Source organism: Herpailurus yagouaroundi, unplaced genomic scaffold (assembly GCF_014898765.1).
Source record: "Herpailurus yagouaroundi ecotype Mexico unplaced genomic scaffold, PumYag 197, whole genome shotgun sequence".
Taxonomy (NCBI): Eukaryota; Metazoa; Chordata; class Mammalia; order Carnivora; family Felidae; genus Herpailurus; species Herpailurus yagouaroundi.
In genome coordinates, this window is record NW_024412428.1 from 86,333 (window position 1) to 111,122 (window position 24,790).

General features: G+C 40.2%; 2 protein-coding genes and 1 long non-coding RNA gene across 7 annotated transcripts in view; 2 read left to right on the plus strand and 1 right to left on the minus strand.

The window, feature by feature from the left end:
• The window catches only part of PARP4 (poly(ADP-ribose) polymerase family member 4), an 89,841-nt gene extending 85,528 nt beyond the window's left edge, over positions 1 to 4,313 (plus strand). Inside the window, exon 23 of the mRNA XM_040447930.1 lies at positions 2,769 to 4,313. Coding sequence (XP_040303864.1) covers positions 2,769 to 2,964 — 196 coding nt within the window. The 3' untranslated portion in view covers positions 2,965 to 4,313. The remainder of the gene's footprint in view (positions 1 to 2,768) is intronic.
• A 509-nt stretch (positions 4,314 to 4,822) lies between these two features.
• Positions 4,823 to 23,560, minus strand: LOC121012698 (uncharacterized). The gene is made up of 3 exons (XR_005782238.1): positions 23,550 to 23,560; positions 16,061 to 16,062; positions 4,823 to 4,941 (listed from the first exon to the last, which is right to left on the minus strand). It is a non-coding gene; the product is annotated as an uncharacterized LOC121012698 (long non-coding RNA).
• MPHOSPH8 (M-phase phosphoprotein 8) overlaps positions 7,970 to 24,790 on the plus strand; it is a 54,270-nt gene continuing 37,449 nt past the window's right edge. For all 5 annotated transcript variants that reach the window (XR_005782235.1, XM_040447953.1, XM_040447954.1 and 2 more), the window contains exon 1: positions 7,970 to 8,297. Coding sequence is in view for 4 of the 5 variants with exons in the window: in XM_040447953.1 (XP_040303887.1) it covers positions 8,061 to 8,297 (237 nt within the window). In the remaining variant the exon portion in view is untranslated. The remainder of the gene's footprint in view (positions 8,298 to 24,790) is intronic.

The following is a 24,790-nucleotide window of genomic DNA, read 5'->3' on the forward strand; positions in this document are numbered from 1 at the left end:
AGTCCTGCCTTGGCAAATACAACTTCATGAAGACTGGGTTTAAATTTAGAATTCTGTGACCACTTGGAAGTTTTATGCCATAATGTGACAGAGTGGAGAGAGACAGTTCTGGGACCCTGGCTTCTAGCCCTTGGGCTGACCTCAGGCACCACAAGAGGCCTTGAGCCTCCATGTGAATACTTTCCTTACTTCCCAAAACTTCGTCCATACCCCATGCAAATGGTCACCCCGTATGTGTGTGTATATACACAGAATATACATACATGCACATAACACACATACATACATGTATAATTTGCTTATGCCTTTTTAAAAAGGCAAGATAAGTGGGAAAACTAGCAAAATTTATAAAAATACTATCTATAAGGAAAGGGGGAGGAGACAAGCTACGTTCTTCCTACTATATCTTGTTTTACCTTTTTGACTTTGAAACTATGTAGATATTTTGCATAATAAAGTCCATGTACCAGGGAAGAGGTATTAAACACGTTAAATTATACCATGGACTGCAATCAGCAGCGTCTGGAGTGTGAGGAAATAAATGGCAAAAGAAAAAAGGCAAGGGGTGGAAGCTATAAGTTACAGGACACATGCCCCAAAGGCAATGTGAGACCTTGTTTGGATCCTGATTTGAACAAAACCCGTATTATTTTAAAAAGAGAGAAAGAGGGGTGCCTGGGTGATGCAGTCAGTTAAGCATCTGACTTCGGCTCAGGTCATGATCTTGCAGTTCCTGAGTTCAAGCCTTGTGTTGGGCTCTGTGTTGCCAGCTCAGACCTGGAGCCTGCTTTAGATTCTGTGTCTCCCTCTCACTTTGCCCTTCCCCTGCTAGCACTCTGTCTCTCTCTGTCTCTCAAAAATGAATAAATGTAAAAAAAAAAAAATAATAACACACCTTTTTTTAAAAGAGAGACAATTAAGGAGATTTAAACAGTACCTGAATGTTTTGTGATATTAAAGAATTATTTATAGCTATTTTAATGTCATGTGTAAGAAAAAGTTCTTGTCTCTTAGAGATACATATTTACAGATGAAATTAAAATAAATAATCAAACCTGTTTTTTGGGAGTTTTTATAATGTTTATTTAAGATCCATGCTAGCGGGATGGTCAGTCAAAAGTTTACAGGCCAGCTGGATTAAAGGAAGGCCACTTGAATTAGTGAGAATATTTAAAACTAGTTTTGGAGCGCCTGGGTGACTCAGTTAGCTAAACATCTGACTTTGGCTCAGGTTTCTTGAGTTTGAGCCCTGTGTTGGGCTCTGTGCTGACAGCTCAGAGCGTGGAGCCTGCTTCAGATTCTGTGTCTCCCCCTCTCTCTGCTCCTCCCCCACTCGTGCTCTGTGTGTGTGTCTCTCTCTCTCAAAAAAATGAATAAACATTAAAAAAAATTTTTCTTAATAAATAAAACTAGTTTTGTTGCTTTCAGTAGTTAGTAACTATAAGTAGACTAATGATTACTGGCAAACAAATCTGTTTGATCGTGCTTGCCACTTATATGTTCATGTCATCATGATATTCAGCTAACATTTATTGATTACCTACTCTGGGCCAGGGACTATTGAGCCATGTGTTTTGTTAATCCCCACAACAAACCTCCTAGGATCTCATATTATTATCATAATTGAGGAAACTGAGGCTTTCAGTGTTGAATGAAAGCTGCACCATATCACATAGCCAACATTGTGTGATTTCAGAGTCAGGCTTTGAAACTAGCTCTTAGCCACCCACTATACTAATGGCTCTTTCCCAGTTCACAGGGAAAAAAACCAGGAAGATGGAGAATTTTCCAAATTTTTAGTCCCCCTGCCCATAGAATTTTTTTTTAACTTTAGTATATGTTACGACTTGTTTGCTAATGAATTCTAGCAGGTGACCAAACCAATGAGGAAGTAGCTAATACTAATGAAAAAATCTCAGAATTTTTCTGAGTCTTGAATAGACTTGAATATTTGACATTCTTGAATATTCGACAGCATTTTATGGACACAAACTGGAAGTTTTTATGTAATGCACAATTTAGTAGTACGTTGTTCCTGGTTTGTATGGTAATTAAATATGACAGTTTCATGGGTCTTAGGAAAATACCTAGGAAAATGGCTAACTAATCAAATTGAGAATTCCTGGTACAGTAAAAAGGCGAGAGAAATAGAAGCCTGGTTTGTAAAATAGTATTGAGTTTCTGCTTGAAGAATGGATGGATTTAGATCAAGAAAAATGAAAAGGGACAAAAAAAGACAAATACACATAGGCTGGAGGAAGCTTGAATTGTCCTGGAGGCAGCCAGGAAGTCTGTGAAGCATTTGGAAGCTGGAAAGTGATGGGTATAATATACTTAAAACTGTATTGAATAAGGAGCACCTGGGTGGCTCAGTCGGTTAAGGTCCGACTTCAGCTCAGGTCATGATCTCCCGGTTTGTGAGTGCGGGCCTCAGTTTGGGCCTTGTGCTGACAGCTCAGAGCCTGGAGCCTGCTTTGGCTTCTGTGTCTCCCTCTCTCTCTGTCCCACCCCTGCTTGCTCTCTGTCTCTCAAAAATGAATAAACATTAAAAAAAAAAAAGAATAAACATTAAAAAATGTATTGAATAAGTTAAAAGCACGTCAGTCTGGTAGGTAGAACTTTCATAAAATGTTAGAGTTGCTTTGATTAAATATCTTAATTTTTGACAGAATTATTTTGTCAGATCTAATGTGCTGCATTTCGTACCACGTTATATTTCGTATGTAATTATATTCTGAAATTGATGGAAACATTTCTTTTTAATCTAGAAATATTCCCTGGGCTTTTGAAGAAATAAAGAAAGCAAGTGAGTGGGTAAGAAGAACCGAAGGGCAATATCCATCTATCTGCCAACGGCTTGAATTGGGTCAAGACTGGGACTCTGCAACTAAGCAGCTATTGGGGATCCAAACCATAGACACCACTTCTCCTCTTCACAGAGTTCTTAATTACAATCAAGGCTGAATCAACTGAAGTTGTATTTTAAACATTATTCATGCTTCTATGTGTATAATAATCAGATATCAATAGATACCTATAATGAAGTTTAATTCAGATTTTATTCAATGTAGCACTCACTTTAAACAGAAACAGAATTGATTATTTTAATGAACAAGTGATAACCAATTACAATATTACAGATTTTTTGTGTTTAAATGCTTAAAGTAATAAGAGATACACCTGGCTAGTCCTGGAGCCTATTTTCTTCTCCCCTTTAAGGAGTCTGGTATAGAATCTGGCCAGCTAGGCTGAGAGAGCTGGGGAGAAACAAGGCCTTTGGCTGATGTCAGTGTTGCTGACATGCCAGCCTGTTTCCAGGCCCTGAGTATCTAGACCTTTGCCCTCGGTATGCATACTCCCTGCATCCTAGTCTGTAGATCTCTTGATACATTTTTTGTCACTCAGAGAAACTAGGTGTCTCATGCAATTCTTTCATGGATCTTGCTTTTGGTATTGCATCTAAAATCCTACAGTCATGTGGATTTCTTCCTATGTTATCTTGTAGAAGTTTTTATAAACTTTGCATTTTATGTTATGGTCTATGATCCATTCTGAGTTATTTTTTATGAAGGTTGTAAGGTCTTTCCATCTTCCCCTACACTACCATTTCCAGGCCGTTACCTCTCTACCTTTATGCAAAAACTTTGGTTTCTTTGAGGTTCAGTCTTTGGCTGTCCTCCAACATGTCCTCCTTGCTGTCATTCACCAAATGTTCAGTACCTCAACACATTTACATATGGTTCAGGATTTCCCTTTCTATTGGCAGTCCTGCCTTCATCTTGAGTGACTCCCCAAATCCTAATGTATGACCCCTCCTAATTCCCTGGACTCGAACCACAGCTATAATTGAGTCTTGGCAGAACTCTTTGATACCCAACGGATAGCAAGGAAGCTTGTGAGGTGCTACCATGAGGCCTTCTCCCACCTGCCTATCTCTCTGGGAGGCAGACATGAGACCGTTTTTTATCCTCCCAGTCCTGACAAGGCATAAGGCTCAGATACAGCTACAGACTAAAAATCCTTAGAGCTGCATCTAGACTTGGCTCCTCAGCATTGATGTGTCCCACAACTCACTTTGCAGTTATCTAGCTCCTTTTTGGGTGTGGGACAAGAACCAAGGGGAGCTGGCATCTTTGACTATCTTCCTCTTGCTGTTTATATAAGTAACAAATCATCTAAATCTAAAGTGGCTTGTTATATCTTTACTGGCTATATCAATCAGATCTTGCCATTGGCCTTGCTGCTTGACATAATCATAGAAGATAAACTCTTTTGTTTTATTAGATTAAGGAATAAAAGAATGATACCTGGTAGCAGAGTGTATGAAGGTTAACAGACTTCCTTATGTTGTTAATGAAAACATGTACTTGGTAAAACAAAATTTGGCAATATTTAAAAATTTTTTTTAATGTTTATTTATTTTTGAGAGAGAGAAAGAGAGAGAGAGAGAGAGAGAGAGAGAGAGAATGAGCGGGGGAGGGGCTGAGAGAGAGGAAGACACAGAATCCAAAGCGGCCTCCAAGCTCTGAGCTGTCAGCACAGAGCCTGATGCGGGGATCAAACCCATGAACCGTGAGATCATGACCTGAGCTGAAGTCAGAGCTTAACTAAGCCACCCAGGCACCCCTAAAATTTTGCAATATTAATCCAAATTTATTTTTTGCCTTAATTTGGATCTCCCAAAGTGCTCTCTGGATCACCAATTAGCTCTGGGATCCCTCAAATTAGTGAGACCACCTGAACATTTAGATAATTAGTTAATGTTTACATATGGTAACTGCTGTTGAAACTCCTCATTCATTCATTCAATATTTATTGGGTACTCTGTGACAGACCCTGTGCTAGGTGTGGGGGATACAACAGAGAGAAGAATCGGGTATGGCTTCTGCCCCCTGGAGCTTAGACTACAGTGGGAGCAGACAATATAAAAAATCAAAGATCCTGGGGGATGAGCAGGTTAGCCTGACCAGGAGGCAAGTGTGGCTGGAACAGATAAAGAGAGGGGAGTGGGGTGAGCTGTGGTTGGAGCAAGGTTGGGTCCAGGCCAGGGAGGGCCTTGTCAGCCATGTTGAGAAGTTCTGTCTCTCCAGTCAGGGCTCTTTCAACATATTCCTTTTTAAACAAATGTGCTTATCACTGTGTACAATGACTACTTGGTATTGTTTCCTAATGATATACATATACTGAAGGATTTACTACTTAGGTAAACTTGAATAATCTAAACTTTTTTTTTAATATAATTTATTGTCAAGTTGGCTAACAGCGTATACAGTGTGCTCTTGGCTTTGGGGGTAGATTCCCGTGATTCATCGCTTACATACAACACCCAGTGCTCACAATATTAATCCAAATTTCAATCAGTACCCTCCTTGACCTATAACTTTTATTAATAGGAATTCTACATCTGGAAATTCGTCTTACATATGGACACACACATTCATATGTTATACGCATATACATATTACAGTTGCGGAACAATGTGGAAGAGAGCACATTTCAAAATTATATAAATGGGTGTTTATACATGTATGCGATAAAAATCTGTCATATTCTAAATTGGTTACATCTGAGGAATAGGAACTTTATTTCTGTTACATACTTTTGAATTAAAAATTTTTTACAGTGAACATAAATTTTTATTTCAAAAATATATAAAAGCAGAAAAATAGTATAATCAATATAAATCCCATCATTTAAATATTTTGCCAAATTTTTATATATTTAGAACAGTCTTCTCTTGCCTCTTCTTTTGCTATTGACTTGTTGAAGAAACAAGGTCAGTCGTCCTAAAGGATGTCCCACATTCTGGATTTGGTTGTTTCCACTTTTTCTTTCCCCATATTTCTTGTAAATTGGAAATTTGATCTAAGGTCCTGAATAGATTAAGGATCAATGTTTTTGTCAACAGGAGCCATATGGTTTGGTTCTTTTACTTTTAGTAATGCTAACATTGATCAGTGGGTTTTCCAATGTGAAGTTGTGTTTCCCCTACAACCAACAAATAATCTGTGAAGAGATACTTTGGCAGCCAGTTCGTCATCAATCTTTTCATCTCATGGTTTTGTTGCCTGAATCATTTTCATGAAATATTGTGATCTTCTATCTTTTCTTCTATGCGTATTAACTGAAATTCTGAAAAAATGGGCTTTCTCTCATCAACAGATGTTGTTTACAGTATTTTTCTAAAAACTTACTTTAAAAAAGATATCCAATTATTAGAATTGTTGCGTCTTCCTTTTTAGACTGAGTCTGTGGCAGGCAGAGAGACCGTTAAGAATGAGACGACAGGCCCAAAACACAGTTATCTGTGCCAAGCCCCACATCAGCAAACCAAGAGTCCATACCCAACCTAACTGCAGTCTCAGCCTCTTCTAGGAATATAATCTTAACCAGGAGTCTGGAATTTCCTAGCTGTACTAGTGAGGTAGTCTGATAGACCCCAGCCTTCCCCCAAAGGACAGCGAATTTTTCTGAAATAATCCTTTCGTTTATGACTTCATGCCCCACCTCCTTTCTGCCTTGCGAAGCTTGTTTCTTTCTGCATTTCTTCGGATCTCCTTTCTATTTGCCAAATGGAATGCTGCCCCAACGTTGAATAAAGCCAATGAAATCTTCCAATACAGTCAGCTATATTTTAATGCCACGCTGGACTGTTTTGTATTCTTAATGCTTAGTAAAGTCCTGGTACACAGGATGCATTTACTAAACTAAACTAATAAGTCACTGTGCCCACTCAAAGATCTGATGTGCCTCTCCAAATGGATCCGCTGGACCATAGATTATTCTTTAGTTAACCTCAGAGTTAATTTAAATGAAATCTTGTAAATTAAGTCCACCATTCAAAGACACAAAAAATGAAAAGCTTGCTACCATAAAGTTTTTATTTGCAATTCAAAGTGAGAAAAATATTTTATCCTTAGGTGGATTATCCTAGCAACTTTGGATGACTATCTTTGTCAATCATTCATAAGGGGGACAAAATACTTTATCACGTCAATGTTTTCAATGGGGAAAAATCTCTAGAACTTGGAAAACAAATGTTCTTTGGCCAGTTCCTTAAAACAAATTTTTTTTTTCCGGGGCGCCTGAGTGGCTCAGTCGGTTAAGCGTCCGACTTCGGCTCATGATCTCACCGTTCCTGAGTCAAGTCCCTCCCCAGCTCTGTGCTGATAGCTCAGAGCCTGGAGCCCGATTTGGATTCTGTGTCTCACTCTGTCAGCGCCCCCGCCGCTTGCACTCTGTCTCTCGCATTGTCTCAAAAATAAATAAACATTAAAAAAATTCCTTCCTAACTTTAAACAATACTTAATAAAATACAACTCTGAATTATGTTTGATTGGCTCGTTCACATGCGTTAAACGAATCAAAATTACACAGGCACGAAAGGCCGGGCATCGCCTTCCGACCCGCTCAGGTCTGGGCGGGAGGGGGCGCTGTTTTTCCTAGAAGGCCCAGGGCTGGGCCCTTGCGCGCTCTGGACGGGGGAGGAGGCCCCACGCGGCGTTCGCCCCCCCTTAAGCGCCTCAGCTTCTCTTCCAGGACGAGCTCCCGCGCTCCGGTGTTCCCCGGCCACCCCTTCCCGACCCGGGAAGCACCGGGGAGCCCGCCTCCGCCGCCCGTTCCAGCTCCACGCCGGAGCCCCGGCTTCCGAGGTACCCCGTCGGCCTCCGTTCTTTCTCCTCCCGCGCCCTGACAAGCCCCTCCCCCGAGTCGTTCCCACCCCTCGCGTCAGGGGCTCCCAAACAGCCCTCCGGTACCCCTCGCCTGCGCCGGAGGTGCCCAGCGCGCTCGTCTCTCACGGCCCGAGCCGCCCCGCCCTTCCGCCGGAGCGCCCCTCCGCCCGCCCACCCGCTTCCCGTAGGCTCCGCGGGGCCCCGGCGCGCCCGCCTCCATCTGATTGGCTTAAGCGCGTGTCGCTCCAGGGTCCCGAGCCCGCCATTGGCGGGTTTCCCTCTCAGTCGCGTCACGCTGCCCGTGTGGATTACAGCCGAGTGCGGAGCGCGAGGAACCGCCAGGGTGTGTGTCGCAGCCGCTCGTCTTCGGCGGTTTGCTAGGCTATTATGGCGGCGGCGGCGGCGGCGGCGGCTGCAGCGGTTGCGGAGGAAGCGAGCGTGACCGCAGCTGTTTCAGGTGCCGACAGCAATGGTGAGTCTCCTGAAGTCGAAGGAGAAGGTGTTGGAGCAGTGGGCCAAGAGAAGGACGCAGCCACGAAAGGAGCGGAGGCCGTTGGAGACAGCGAGGAGGACGGGGAGGATGTGTTCGAGGTGGAAAAGATACTGGACATGAAGACGGAGGGGGTACGTGGGCGCCGGGGGAGGCGAGGCTGGGCGTGCAGGGCTTGAAGTGCAGAAGCGGGGAGCGATGGGAGTTCTGTAGAGGGTTGCCGCGCGGAAACGCGAAGCCCTCCCCGAATTCACAAGGTGGAAAAGCTTGTGCAGACACACGACGTAGGCGGGGGAAAGGAACGTGACATCCAGAGCCGACGCAAGCGCGCGCACGTTGGGAGCCCTGCGCTGACAACCCTGGACGGACTCTTGGGCTGTCTGTGGCGGTGAGGGTACGTTTCAAGAAGTTTGAAAGGGTTGTGTGGCCAGAAGAGAGGAAGCAGTGTAGGGTGCGGTGTGTGAGTATCAAGGGGGCCGACCGTTGGTGAAGGATTTGTCACGGTCATCAGTGTTTAGATAACTGATTGGGGCCACTGCTCAGTGCTGGAAAGGAGTGACACTGAAATCGTGCCGCTTCTCATAGTCCGTCGTCCACGCCATCGTCTCAGTGTTTTCCAAGGCCGTGATCGATTTTCTGCTTTCAGATCGTTCAGATCTTCTCGTGCTCAGAATCGCGTCCAGGAGGTGGCATTTAAAGGTCTCCAAAGCCTGACCATTCTCTTTTCTCTCTTCTTGCATATTATGTGATTGTAGCCACACAGTAATACGTGAAATTCTTCATCACACTTGGCGCTTACTGTTCTCTTTCTCCTCAGTCTCTCAGGTCTTTCTCTCTCTCCCGGAGTCAGTTTGTCTGTGAAATCCTTTTTTGACCCTGGTCGCTGCAGAGTGAGGTGCTTCTTCATTTATGCCCTTGTAACACTTTGTTAAGACCTCTGTTTTAGCACTTAAAGCACTAATCTTTATATATGTCTGCCTCTCCTGCTAGGTTTAGGCTCCTTTAATACAGGAAATATGATTATTATTACTTTTTGTATCAGTGGTACTCAATCCACTGCCTGTCGTGCAGTAAGTGCTTTGTGTATGTCACATTATTGAATGAGTGAACGAATCATGGACTGCAGGCTGGGGTGAAGGAGAGAGGGTGGAAGGATGGACAATAAGGAAACTAGTAACTAATTTGTCTCAGTAGGTAAGTGTGAGATGACCAAAGGTCCCATATCGTAGTCGGATCGGTATGTTCTTTTTATTGTCTGTTATTTTCTATTTGTCACGTGCTACTTTGTGTTAATTTTTTTGTCCATTCATTCAGCAAACTTTTTTTTTTTAAATTACATATTTTGTGCTAGGTGCAGTGTTAAGTTCTGAGGATATAGAGATGAATTGTAGCGTACACGGTTGCTTACACTGAAAAGTTCTGGTTATTGAGGATAAATAATTGAAGTCTAATGCCAATATTATTGGTAGTTGCAGTACAGTAAACGTAGGAACTTTGTATAGTTTTCCCAAATATATTACAAAAGCGCCTTGATGAGAGTAGAGCCAGTCTTTTTAAAAATTTTTTAATGTTCATTTATTTTGAGAGAGAGAGAGAGAGAGAGCGTGAACAGGGGAGGAGCAGAGAGAGAGGGAGACACAGACTCTGAAGCAGGCTCCAGGCTCTGAGCTGTCAGCACAGTGCCTCACGCAGGGCTCGAACCCACAAACCACAAGATTATGATCTGAGCTGAAGTCGGATGCTTAACCAACTGAGCCACCCAGATGCCCCAAGAGAATAGAGCCAATCTTAAACTGTTTTTGTATCACCTTCATTTAATACAAGTGCTTGGCACATATAAGATATTTAGAAAAATCTGGGCACCTGGGTGGCTCAGTTGGTTAAGCATCCGACTCTTGATTTCAGTTCAGGTTGTCATCTCCTGTTTCCTGAGCCCTATGTAGGGCTCTGCACTGACAGTGGAGAGCCAGCTCGGGATTCTCTCTCTCCCTCTCTGTCTCTCTGCCCCTCCCCCCGCCTTAAACCAATTAAATAAACCTTTAAAAAAAGATATTTAGAAAAATATTTGGTTAAGAGAGTAAAAGCTTTAGAATTAAGATGATTCACCTATTTGGTAGAATATTTTTTAATGTATTTTAATTCCAATATAGTTAAGTTCATACAGTATTTAATATATCTGGTCCCAAAGAATTGTAGGCTCTATACCCAAAGTCTCATATTCTAGTCAAAAGTGGATGAAACTAAGAAGCTTAAGTGTTTAAGACATTAAGGGTACAATTGGGTGAGAATTCTAGTTTTCAGGGCCTTGTGTTTTTAGATGCTCTTGCAAGTGAGTGATTTGTAAGATGAAAAGTATTAACTCAGCAGAACAGGACTGTGGCAGTTACTTTAGAAGTACTGCTGAGTGAGCCAGCCAGTTGAAAAACAAAAGGGTCCTGGTAGCAGTTTGTTTGGCCTTCTTATAATCTTGTCGTCTATGGTCAGACTGTGCTATCCTGATAGATAGACTAAGACCATCATTATGATGAGGGTTGGCTTGGAGGAACAGCATCAGTGCTAAATTTATATATAAATTTATATATTGGCGTTTATATATTCTTTCAGTTTATTGCTAACTAATTTTTTGTATGTTTTCAGAAGAATTAAATGAATCTGACAAATCTTGGGTTTTACCTTCAATTTTGAATAGGAGTCATTTTTATATAATAAAAAACTGGCATTTTTTTAGTGCCAGTTTATGGGCATTTGATTTGATTTTGTAGTGTATAAGTAAATACTTTAGTTACACAATTCAGTGAATTATCACAAAGCCAACACCTGTGTAACCTCCACCCAAATGAGGAAATATTAGACTGCCATCCCTAAAAACCTCTTTTGAATCCCCTTTTCGATCAGTACCCCCATCCTCACCCAGAATCATTGTCCTGAATTATTATATGATAATAGGTTTCGTGCTTTGCTTTGTAATTTTTCCATCTAAGGATGCATTCCTTGACACTTGAGTGTCTTTTTACCTGTTTTTTTCTTTCTCTCTTTCTTTCTTTCCTTCTTTCTTTCTTTTCATACTTTCTTTTCATTTATTTATTGATTTATTAGTTTATTTATTTATTTTGAGAGAGAGTGTGTGCTGGAGGGGGGGAGAGAGAGAGAGAGAGAGAGAGAGAGAGAGAGAGAGAGAATCCCAAGCAGGTTCTGCACTGTCAGCACGTGGAGCCCAATGCGGTGCTCGAACTCACCAACTGTGAGATCATGACCTGAGCCGAAATCTGTAGTCAGACACTGAACCAGCTGAGCCCAGGTGCCCCTTTTTCTTTCCTTTAAATGGAATTTCACAATATTTATTTTGTGTGTCTGGGTTTTTCCCTCAACAATATCTTTGTGAGATTTAATCCATGTTGTGTGGAGCTGTATTTTATTTCATTTTCATTGCTGCACATTATTCGGGTGCATGTATATATTACAGCCTATCTTTTCTCCTACTGTTAAGGGGCATTTGGATTGTTTCCAGGTTTTGGCTGTTACGAATAATGCTTCTGTGATGAACATGTCTCCTGATACATTGTGTACATGTTTCCCTTGGTTATAAACACTAAATGGAATTGTTCAGACTTAAGGGACACAGGTATCTTCAACGTTCAGTGGAAACTATTTTTGAAAGCGGTTGTACCAATTTACACTATTACTAATGGTTTATGAGATTCCCTTTTGTTTTGCATTCTGTCAGCACTTGATATGGTCAGACTTTTTATTTCTAGCCAGTTCTGATGGGTTCATGATGGTATTTCCTACTTTTAATTTGTATTTTTCTGATCCTACGTTAGTAATCAGTGTTGAAATCATTGAGCATCTTTTCATATACTTAATGGAGATTTAGTTATCCTTTTTTATGAAATGTCTTTCTACTGGGTTGTCTGTCTTTATTGATTTGTTGAAACGTATTTTGATTCATACCTTTTGTTGGTGATGTGAGCAGATCTCTTTCCCTGCTATCTTTTGATGAACAGTTTATATAGTTAATGTAAGGAAACTTTGTCGTGATGTTGAGTGCTTTTTATGTTTGGTTTGAGAAATCTTTCTCTACCCTAGATATTCTCTATAATTTTTTTTCTAGGTGCTCTTTTGTTTTCCCTTTCAGATTTTATGTTTAACACTTCACTTAGAATTGATTTTGTGCATAGTGTAACGTGGGGGTCATGTTTCATTGAGCAGATCTTTCTTATTTTTCTCTAACAATGCTTTATAGATTTTAGAATCGACTTGCCAATTTCCTTACATAAAAACTTGGGATTTTTATTGGAATTTGCATTGAATCTGTGGATAAATTTAGGATCAGTTTAATTTCTTTCAGTAATGTCTTATAGTTTTCTGTGTTGAGGTCTTAAACATCTTTTATTAAATATATTTTTAAGTAGGGGCACCTGGCTGGCTCAGTCGGTTAAGCATCCAACTTCGGCTCAGGTCATGATCTCATGGTCCGTGAGTTTGAGCCCCACATCGGGCTCTGTGCTGACAGCTCAGAGCCTGGAACCTGCTTCAGATTCTGTGTCTCCCTCTGGCCCTCCCCTGCTCATGCTCTGTCTCACTCTCTCTCTCAAAAATAAATAAACATTAAAAAAATTTTTTTTAATGTATTTTTAGGTATATTTGATATTTTTGATGCAATAGTAGTCTTTTTGAAAATTCCATTGTGTTTGTTGCTCATATACAGAAATACATTTGATTTATGCGTATGTGCCCTCAGTTGGTTAAAGAAATTCCCTTCTATCTCTAGTTACTAAATAATTTTATGAATGGGTGTTGAATTTCATTAAAATTTTTTTTCTGCATCTGTCAAGGTGGTCACATAATTTTTCTCTTTTAAGTTTACTTATTTATTTTGAGAAAGAGACTGTGAGCAGGGGAGGGGCAGTGAGAGAGAGAGGGAGAGGGAGAGGGAGAGAATCCCAAGCAGGCTCCATGCTGTCAGTGCAGAGCCCAATGTGGGGCCTGAACCCACAAACTGAGATCATGACCTGAGCCCAAACCATGAGTCAGATGCTTAACCGACTAAGCCACCCAGGCTCCTCTCTAACATCTTGAGGTGGATACATAGCTAACTGTTTTTCAGCCTTTGTTTTTTTTCAAATCATATGCCTTTAGTACTATAAATTATCCTCTGATCTTAGTTTAGGTGCAACTCATAAATTATGTTTGTACTATGTTTTCATTCAGGTAAAAATATTTTCCAATAGCTATAACTTACGTGTAAATACATTGCTTAATTTCTAAACATTTGAGAGTATTACTAATATTCCATGTGCTTAAAAAAATTTTAATTTTAGGGGCGCCTGGGTGGCGCAGTCAGTTGAGCGTCCGACTTCAGCCAGGTCACAATCTCGTGGTCCGTGAGTTCGAGCCCCGCGTCAGGCTCTGGGCTGATGGCTCAGAGCCTGGAGCCTGTTTCCGATTCTGTGTCTCCCTCTCTCTCTGCCCCTCCCCCGTTCATGCTCTGTCTCTCTCTGTCCCAAAAATAAATAAAAAACATTGAAAAAAAATTTCTTTTTTAATTTTTAATTTTAACTGACATATATCTATATATTGTTTAACGTTGAATATTTGCTTGATTAATTGGGTTATTTAAAATCTATAATATTGTTGCCAGCAAGCAAGGCAGCCATTACTTAGGAAGTTGAAGCTAGAAATATGGGAAACTAATTTGAGAATAATTTACATGTATGAGCTGTTCTCAGTTTCATATTCCTCATATTATTGATTATTGTAACATTTTTTATGACGTGTTCCTTGTCGACTTTAAAGCAACACTAAAACAGACCAGATATTTTTACTTCTATTATTAACACATTTGGAATCCATTGAAATGCTTAATTACAGTTGCACTTTTTTTTTTTGTTTTTTAACATTTCATGCTTATAATACACTGGGACCCATTGGCCTTGAGACTTTATGTATGCACTTTTGGAGGATAGGAGGACTGTCTTCTGCCTTTTTGGTTTGGCTCACTGAGTAAGCTAAAAGAAAACTTGGCTACCAAGAAAATAGACTGTTTCTGGCATTTTGAAGATAAATTTATCATGAAATTTAATATATGGCAAAGCCCTGGGCAATATTTGGATCTACAGGATTTCTGTAAAAGAACATATAGTTCATGGATTTAATCTGTTTTCTATACTGTTGTATCTCTAAGACTCAAAGTTCCTAACATATAGTGACTTTCAATAAATATTTGTTCAATGAATGAATGAAACAAAACTGCTGAAATAAAGATCAATAACAGTTATTAACAAATGAAATCTGGAGCTAGAATTGAGATGTGCTACTTAATACTTGAGAATGGTTGTTGATGCACTTACTCTCATTGACCAGGTTGAGCTTAATTGACAGCTAGCACTAAATTTATAACTGTGTTCAATGTAGAAGTAAATGTTTACTGGTTTTTTTTACTGTTGTTTTTTTTTTTTTAGTCATCAGAAAAGTTGTAAGAATTATATATAGCCTCACATATACCTTCGTGCATATCCCCCAGTTGTTAATACTGATTTTGTCTTTTTCCTCTATTTATATACATTTTTTTCTGTCCCATTTGAAGGTAAATAAGGGTTTAAAAGCTACATTGAGTAGCAGATACTACTGTTTCTATGTACACATAAAAATAATGGGGCACAAGCATCGGTCCCTTCATCCTGTTATGTAACTGACCCATCAAACTGTATCAGTTTAGACTTAGTTATTATTTTAAGATTATGAGGCTTATCTTTAAAAGTTAAGTTGCACTTTTTTCCCATTATTTCTTAGTTTTCAATTCTACCAGTTTCCAATCCAAGACCGATGTTGGTCTTTCTACAGGTGGCAGAATGATTGAAAGGCAGTGTAGGTATGTTGAAGGGTAAAGGGAGAGGGACCAGCACTTGGCCTTTGGTTTGGAAAGTTTATTGCCTCGGTGGTTGTGTGAATAACATCAGGCAGGTGTTAAGTGTAAGATAGAATAGTGCTCTGCAGGTCAAGTGGAAAACTATTTCATCTATTCTTGCTTCTCAGTGAGATTGGATATTGAGCAGAAAAGATAAACCAGAAATCTGGAGGAGCAAAAATTTGGAATATATGTGATAAAGACTTTTTTTAATGTTTACTTATTTTTGAGAGAGTGAGCATGAACGGGGGAGGGGCAGAAAGAGAAGGAGACAGAGGACCTGAAGCAGGCTCTCCACTGACAGCTGAAACCACAAACGGTATTCAAACTCACGAACCCGTGAGATCATAACCTGAGCTGAAATCAAGAGTCAGACCCTTACCCAGCTGACCCACCCAAGCACCCCAATGTATGATAAAGATTTGATAGCCATAAAACATTAAAAAGAAAAATTATTATAAATGAGAAAATGGGCAAACGACAATAGGTAATTTTTAAGTCTTGTTTATTGTAGTTTCACATACATGTTTCTCTATTTATGTATCTTAAAATTTGCCATCTTAATGTTTTTAAGGGCAAATGCATAGAGACAGAAGAGTCGTTAAGTACATTTGGGTAGAAACGCTGCCATCACCACTGTCCATCTCTAGAACTTTTTCATCTTTCCAAATGAAACTGTCCCTATTAAACAATAATTCTCCTCCCCTGAACCCCTGGTATCCACCATTCTCCCTTCTGTCTCGGTGAATCTGCTAATTCAGGTACTTAATGTAAGTGGAATCATGCAATATTTGTCCTTCTGTTTCTGGCTTATTTCACCAACCGTAGTATTTTTAGGGTTCATCCATCTTATAGAATGTGTCAGAATTTCCTTCGCTTTTAAGACTGCATAATGTTTCATTGTATGTGTATACCACATTTTGTTTATCCATTTATCTGTTGAAGGACACTTGGATTATTTCCATTTTTTGGCTGTTGTGAACAGTACACTACTGGACATGGTTGAATGAATACTTGTTTGAATTCCTGTTTTCAGTTCTTTTGGGTGTATACCCAGCAGTGGAATTATCGGGCCATAAGGTAATTCTGTTTAACTTTTTGAAGAATTGCCAACTGTTTTCCACAGCAGCTGTAACATTTTACATTCCTACCACTAATGTTAGAAGGTTCTAATTTCTCCCCATTCTCACACACATTTGTTTTACATGTTTTTGCTTCGTGTAATATACCCATCTAGTAACTGGTGTGAAATAGTGTCTCATGGGTTTTATTTGCGTTTCCCTAAGGACTAATGGTGATAAGCATCTTTTCATATGCTTATTGGCCATTTGTATATCGTGTTTAGAAAAATGTTTGGTCAAGTCCTTTCCCCTTTTTAAGTGGGTTGTTTGCCTATTTTTCTGTTTCGTTTCTTAGTTTTTTCTTTGTCTTATTTTTGAATTATAGGAATTGTTTACATATTGTGGATATTAATCCTTTTTCAGATGCGACTTGTAAATATTTTCTTCAGTTCTATAGGTTGCCTTTTCACTATGTTGATAATGTCCTTTGATGCACAAAAGTTTTTAATTTTGATGAACTCCTCTCACCTATTTTTGTTTTTGTTTTTGGAGTTAAATTCAAGAATGCATTGTCAAATCCAAGGTCCTGAAGATTTACCCCTATGTTTTCTTCTAAAAATTTTATGGTTTCATTTCTTAAATTTAGGTCTGATTCATTTTGAGTTAATTTTTGTATATGGTATGAGGTAGGGTCCAGCTTCCTTTTTTGGGGGGGAAATCCAGTTGTTTCAGCACAATTTGTTTCCATATTGGACTTGACACCCTTATCAAAAATCAGTAGGCCAGGGAGCCTGGGTGGCTCAGTTGGTTGGGCGTCCGACTTTGGCTCAGGTGATGATCTCACCGTCTGTGGGGTTTGAGCCCCGCATTGGGCTCTGTGCTGACAGCTCAGAACCTGGAGCCTGCTTCAGATTCTGTCTCCCTCTCTCTCTGCCCCTCCCCCGCTCAAGCTCTGTCTCTGTCTCTCTCAAAAATAAATAAACATTAAAAAAAATTTTTTTTAGGGGCGCCTGGGTGGCGCAGTCGGTTAAGCGTCCGACTTCAGCCAGGTCACAATCTCGCGGTCCGTGAGTTCGAGCCCCGCGTCGGGCTCTGGGCTGATGGCTCAGAGCCTGGAGCCTGTTTCCGATTCTGTGTCTCCCTCTCTCTCTCTGCCCCTCCCCTGTTCATGCTCTGTCTCTCTCTGTCCCAAAAATAAATAAACGTTGAAAAAAAAAATTAAAAAAAAAATTTTTTTTAGAAATCAGTAGGTCGTAGATGTATGGGTTCATTTTTGGATTTTTCTGTGTCTGTCCTGATGCCAGTACCATACTGTTTCGATCACTGCAGCTTTGTAGTAAGTTTGTAAGTCTTTTACCTTGTTGGTTAAATTTATTCCTAAGTGTTTTATTCTTTTAGGTGCTGTTATAAATGGAATTGTTTTCTTAATTTCCTTTTTGGGAGGAGTTTGGGAAGATGGTGGAGTAGGAGGACCCAGAGCTCACCCCGTCCCATATTTACAACTAGATAACGTCTACATCCAAGTTAGTAAACTGGAGAGCAATCTGAAGACAGGCGGAAGAAATTCCACAACTAAATATAGAGAAGAAGCTGCATCTGAAAGGTTAAAAAGGTCAAAAAGGCAGAGAGAGGCTGCCTGCAGGAGAGAGGGAGCTGCATTGCATGGAGAGAGCAGAGAAGTGGGCCCTCACACCAGGGACCTCACTCGGGGAAAACTAATCCCCATAACATTAAAAACCAGAGGAGTCGAGTTCTGTGAGTTTATAAAACCAGTGGGGCTTGAAACCTGGAACTGCACTGGCCACTAGGGTGAGTGATAGCTAGGTGGCCACCCGTAAAGAGACAGCAACTTTTGTGGAGAGGCAACATAAAAACAGCATGCATACAACACTGGGGGCATAGAGGAGACAGATCTGTTCATACTGATTTTGGACCATGTTGGGGGACTTCTTTGAAAACAAAGGAGCTGGCAGGTGCTCTTTTCCTCTCCACTCCCACCAGCCTAAACTCAGAGCCACCTATAGGAGGCAGAGCTGCACAAACACTTGCTACCTAATGTGCTAGCAGTATGCCATGCCCATGATTTCTCCTGAGAACTCGCCCGCTCCAGGCCTGCTAACCTTGGTCCTGGACTCAGGATGAATTTTGTTAAAGCCACGCACGCTCACTCCAATACCTAGCATATTGCACCCAGCCACGTGCTCCCACCCACTCTCGTGCACCAGGCCCACACATACCCAGCTATCATCATGCACCATGCCAGCCTTTTAGCCCCTGCCACCTCCATGCACAGCTCCCAGCTGCTATAGCACTTCAAGGAATCCAGCATTGGACTAGTGGCCCAACCCAAAATTTGCTAACAACATCATCCTGCTCCCAAGCTCCCTGATGGGCATGCCCCGCTCAGAGCTGTCTTGCCTGGGTCCCACTAACACCAGAGAGCAGGCACAGCCCACAAAGGTAGAGAGTCAGTGCAAACAATTGCACTGAAAGGAAATGTGACTAAGATACAACAGCCAAGTATAAGCAACATACAATACTCTCTAAGTGCCAGGTTCTGGTGAACAGGGGACACTGCACTGCAGGGCACACCAGGACATCCTCTTCTTTTTTTTTTTTTTTTTTTTTTAATTTTTTTTTTCAACGTTTATTTATTTTTGCGACAGAGAGAGACAGAGCATGAACGGGGGAGGGGCAGAGAGAGAGGGAGACACAGAATCGGAAATAGGCTCCAGGCTCTGAGCCATCAGCCCAGAGCCTGACGCGGGGCTCGAACTCACGGACCGCGAGATCGTGACCTGGCTGAAGTCGGACGCTTAACCGACTGCGCCACCCAGGCGCCCCTAGGACATCCTCTTCATAAAGTTACTGCTTTCAAGAGTAGAAGGCATAGCTGACTTTCGTGTGTGTGTGTGTGTGTGTGTGTGTGTGTGTGTGTGTGTGTGTATGTATTCATATAATATAATTTATTGTCAAATTGGTTTCCTTACAACACCCAGTGCTCATCCCAACAGGTGCCCTCCTCAATGCCCATCACCCGCTTTTCCCTCTCCCCGACCCCCCATCAACCCTCAGTTTGTTCTCAGTATTTGAGTCTCTTATGGTTTTCCTCCTTACCTCTCTCTAACTTTTTTTCCCCTCTTCCCCTCCCCCATGGTCTTCTCTTAAGTTTCTCAGGATCCACATATGAGTGAAAATATATGGTATCTATCTTTCTCTGACTGACTTATTTCACTTAGCATAATACTCTCCAGTTCCATCCATGTTGCTACAAATAGCCAGATTTCATTCTTTCTCATTGCCAAGTAGTAGTTCATTGTATATATAAAATTGCTGACTTTCTTAACAGAAACAGAGAGGCAGACAAAATGAGGACATAGAAATTTATCCAAAATGAAAAAACAGTACAAGGCTATGGTCAGAGATCTAAGCAAAGCATATATGACATGCCTAATAGAGAATTTAAAGCAGTGATCATAAGTATACTCACTTGACTTGAGAAAAGAGTGGAAGACATGAGTGATACCCTTAACACAGAGATAAGGAATAACATAGCAAAGATAAAGGGCTTAAATAAACAAGTGAGAAACACACTTGATGAAATGAATAGCAGTATGGAAGAAGCAGAGAAACAAATTCATGACCTAGAAGACCGTAATGGAAAGTAACTAAGTTGAACAAAAGCCAGAAGGAGAATTACACAAAACAAGAATAGACTTAGGGAGGCTCCTGTGTGGCTCATGTGGTTGAGTATCTGACTCGATTTTGGCTCAGATCATGATCCCAGGATCATGGTATCAAGCCCCACGTTGGGCTCTGTGCTGACCATGGATTCTCTCTCTCCTTCTGCTATTCTCCCCTGTTTACAATCTCTCTCTAAAAACATAATAAAATTAAATTTAAGAACAGCTTAATGGAGCACCTGGGTGGCTCAGTCAGTTAAGCGTCTGACTTTGGGTCAGGTCATGATCTCGCAGTTTGTGAGTTCGAGCCCCACATTGGGCCCTGTACTGGGAGCTCGGAGCCTGGAGCCTGTTTCAGATTCTGTGTCTCCCTCTCTTTCTGTTCCTCCCTCGCTCACACTCTGTCTCTGTCTCTCTCTCTCAAAAATAGGTAAAGACAAAAAAAAGAATAGCTTAGGGAACTCAGTGACACCATCAATCAATATTAATGTTATAGGAGTCTCAGAAGAAGAAGGGAGAGAAAAGGGGGCAGAGATTTTATTTAATGAAATAAAAGCTGAAAACTTCCCTAATCTGGGAAAAGAAACCAATATCCATATCCAGGAGGCACAGAGGACTTCCATCAAAATCAACAAAGCAGATTCATGCCAACACATACTGTAATTAAATTTGCAAAATACAGTGATAAAGAAAAAATTTTTAAAGCAGCAACACACAAGTCAGTAACTTACAAAGGAAAGCCCATAAGGCTAGTGGGAGATTTTTCAGCAGAAACTTGGCAAGCTGGTAGGGAGTGGCACGATGTATTCAATGTGGTGAATGGGAAGAATCTGCAGCCAAGAATACCCTGTCCAGCAAGGGTATCATTCAGAATAGGAGAGTTTCCTGGGCAATAAATAAATAAATAAATAATCACTAAACCAGCCCTGAAAGAACTGTTAAAGAGGACTCTTTGAAAAGATAGACCAGGGGCGCCTGGGTGGCGCAGTCGGTTAAGCATCCGACTTCAGCCAGGTCACGATCTCGCGGTCCGTGAGTTCAAGCCCCGCGTCGGGCTCTGGGCTGATGGCTCAGAGCCTGGAGCCTGCTTCCGATTCTGTGTGTCCCTCTCTCTCTGCCCCTCCCCCGTTCATGCTCTGTCTCTGTCCCAAAAATAAATAAACGTTGAAAAAAAAAAATTAAAAAAAAAAAAAAAAGATAGACCAAAAGTGACAGTATAGAGGTATGAAACACAGTAAAAATGAATATTTCTTTTTTTTTATTTTTTATTAAATTTTTTTTTCAACGTTTATTTATTTTTGGGACAGAGAGAGACAGAGCATGAACGGGCGAGGGGCAGAGAGAGAGGGAGACACAGAATCGGAAACAGGCTCCAGGCTCTGAGCCATCAGCCCAGAGCCCGACGCGGGGCTCGAACTCACGGACCGCGAGATCGTGACCTGGCTGAAGTCGGACACTTAACCGACTGCGCCACCCAGGCGCCCCAAAAATGAATATTTCTATAAAAAATCAGTCAAGGAACTCATACACAAAAGAAAGGACGTAAGATATACTAATATATACTTAACCTACAATGTGGGGAGTAGAGGAGAGAAAATGAGCTCAAACTTAAATGACCATCAATTTAATATAGACTGCTATATGTAAAAGAGGTTATATACAAATCTAATGGGAACCATGTCAAAAACCACTAATAAACATACAAAAGAGAAAGAAATCTAAATATATCAGTAAAGAAAATCAACAAAACATGAAAGAAAGAAAAGATCAGAGAAAATCTTCAGAAACAACCACAAAATTAGCAATAGAATGTCAATAAATACATATTTACCAATAGTTACTTTGAATGTAAATAGACCAAACACTCCAATCAAAAGACATGGGATGACAGAATAGATAAAAGACCAAGAGTCATCTATATGTTGCCTACAAGAGACTTGTTTTAAACCTAAAGACATCTGCAGATTGGAAGTGAGGGAATGAGGAAACATCTGTCATGCAAATGGATATCAAGAGAAAGCTGGAGTAATGATACTTAGGTTGGAAAAAATAGACTTGGGAATAAAGACTGTAACAAGAAACAAAGACACTATATAATGGGACAATTGAACAAGAAGATACAACAGTTGTAAATATTTATGCACCCAGCTTGGAAGCGCCCATACATAAAACAGTAACAAACATAAAGGAACGAACCAATAATAATACAGTAATGGTAGCGGACTTTAACATCCCACATACATCAGTAGATCATCTAAACAGAAAATCAACAAGGAAACAATGGCTTTGATTGACACACTGGATCAGATGGATTTAACAGATAATTTCAGAATATTCCATCCTAAAAGAACAGAATACACATTCTTTTCAAGTGCACACAGAACATTCTCCAGAATAGATCGCATCAGCTCACAAAACCAGGCTCAACAAATTCAAGATCGAAGTTATACCATAAATCTTTTTGACCACAACACTATGAAACTGCAAGTCAGCCAGAAGAAAAAAAATCTAGAAAGACTACAAATACATGGAGGTTAAGTAACATGCTACTAAACAATGAATAGGTGAACCAGGAAATTAAAAAAAAAATTAAAAAGTACATGGAAACAAATGAAAATTGAAACATAACAGTCCAAGACCTCTGGGATGATGCAAAAGTAGTCCTAAGAGGGAAGTTTATAGCAATATGGGCCTACCTCAAGAAGCAAGAAAAATCTCAAATAAACAATTTAACCTTACGTCTAAAGAAGCTAGAAGAATAACAAAAAAGAAAGAAAGAAGAAAAAAACAGGAAGGAAATGATAAAGATTAGAGCAGAAATAAATGATACAGAAACTAAAAAGTAAAACCCAAAAGAACAGATCAATAAAACGAGGAGCTGGTTCTTTGGAAAAAGTAAAATTGATAAACTTCTAGCCAGAGATATCAAGAAAAAAAGAGAAAGGACTGAAATAAAAATCACAAATGAGATCAGAGAAGTAACAACTAACATGATAGTAATATAATCATAAGAGAATATTATGAAAAACTGTATGCCAACAAAATGGACACCCTAGAAAAAAATGGATAAATTCCTAGAAACATATAAGCCACTAAAACAGAAAGAAACAGAAATTTGAACAGTCCAATAGCCAGCAAAGAAATTGAGTTACTATTAAAAAATTTCCCAACAAACGAAAGTCTAGGACCTGGTGGCTTCATAGGAAAATTCTACTAAACATTTAAAGAGGAGTTAATACCTATTCTTCTCAAAACTATTCCACAAAATTAAAAAGGAAGGAAAACCTCCAAATTCATTCTGTGAGGCCAGCATTACCCTGATCCCAAAACCAGATAGACACCACTAAAAAAGAGAACTACAGACCTATATCCCTGATGAACACAGATACAAAAATTCTCAACAAAATACTAGGAAACCAGATCTAACAATACATTTAAAAAAAATCATTCACCGTGGTCAAGTGGGATTTATTCCTGGGTTGCAAGGGTTCAGTATTTGCAAATCAATCAACATGGTACATCACTTCAGTAAGAGAAAGGATAATGGGGCATCCCGGTGACTCAGTCAGTTGAGCATCTGACTCTTGATTTCAGCTCAGGTCATAATCTCATGATTTGTGGGATGAAGCCCCACAAAACTGTCTGTGCAGACAGCATGGAGCCTGCTTGAGATTCATTCTCTCTCTCTCTTTCTCTCTCTCTCTGTGTCTCCCCCACTCTCTCTCCCCCTTGCACATGCATGCATACTCTCTCTCTCTCAAAATAAACTTAAAAAAAAAAAAAAAAGAAAAGAACCTATAGGATCATTTTAATAGATGTAGAAAAAGCATTTGACAAAGTATAACATCTGTTCATGATAAAAACCCTCAACAAAGTAGGTTTAGAGGGAACATACTTCAATATGATAAAGGCCATATATGGAAAACCCACAACTGACATTATCCTTAATGGGGAAAAACAGAGCTTCTTCCTAAGGTCATGAATAAGACAAGGATGTCCACTCTCACCACTTTTATTCAACATAGTACTGGAAGTCCTAGCCACAGCAATCAGACAATAAAAAGAAATGAAAGCCATCCAAATTGGTAAGGAAGTAGTAAAATTTTCACTATTTGCAGATAACATGATATTCTATACAGAAAACCCCCAAAGACTCCACCAAAAAACTGCTAGAACTGATAAACGAATTTGGTAAAGTCACAGGATACAAAATCAATGTACAGAAATCTGTTGCATTTCTGTACACCAGTAGTGAAGTGGCAGAAAGAGAAATTAAGAAAATGATCCCATTTACAGTTGCACCAAAAATAATAAAATTCCTTGGAATAAACCTAACCAAAGAGGTGAAAGACCTGTACTCTGAAAACTATAAAACTCTGATGAAAGAAATTGAAGATGACACAAAGAAGCGGAAAGACATTCCTGCTCATAGATTGGAAGAATAAATATTGTTAAAGTGTCTGTACTACCCAAAGCAGTCTACACATTTAATGTAATCTCTGTCAAAATACCAATAGCATTTTTCATGGAACCTAGGACAGAAAATCCTAAAGTTTGTATGGAACCACAGAAGACCCCGAATAACCAAAGGAGTCTTGGGGGGAAAAAAAGAACGAAAAAAAGCAAGGCTAAAGGCCTCACAATTCTGGACTTCAAGTTATATTACAAAGCTGTAGTAGTCAACAGTATGGTACTGGGACAAAAATAGACACATAGATCAATGGAATAGAAAACCCAGAAGTAAACCTACAATTATATGGTGATTAATCTTTTTTTTTTTAATTGTTTTTTTTTTAACGTTTATTTATTTTTGAGACAGAAGGAGGCAGAGCATGAACGGGGGAGGGTCAGAGAGAGAGGGAGACACAGAATCGGAAGCAGGCTCCAGGCTCTGGGCCATCATCAGCCCAGAGCCCGACGCGGGGCTCGAACTCACGGACCGTGAGATCGTGACCTGAGCTGAAGTCAGACGCTTA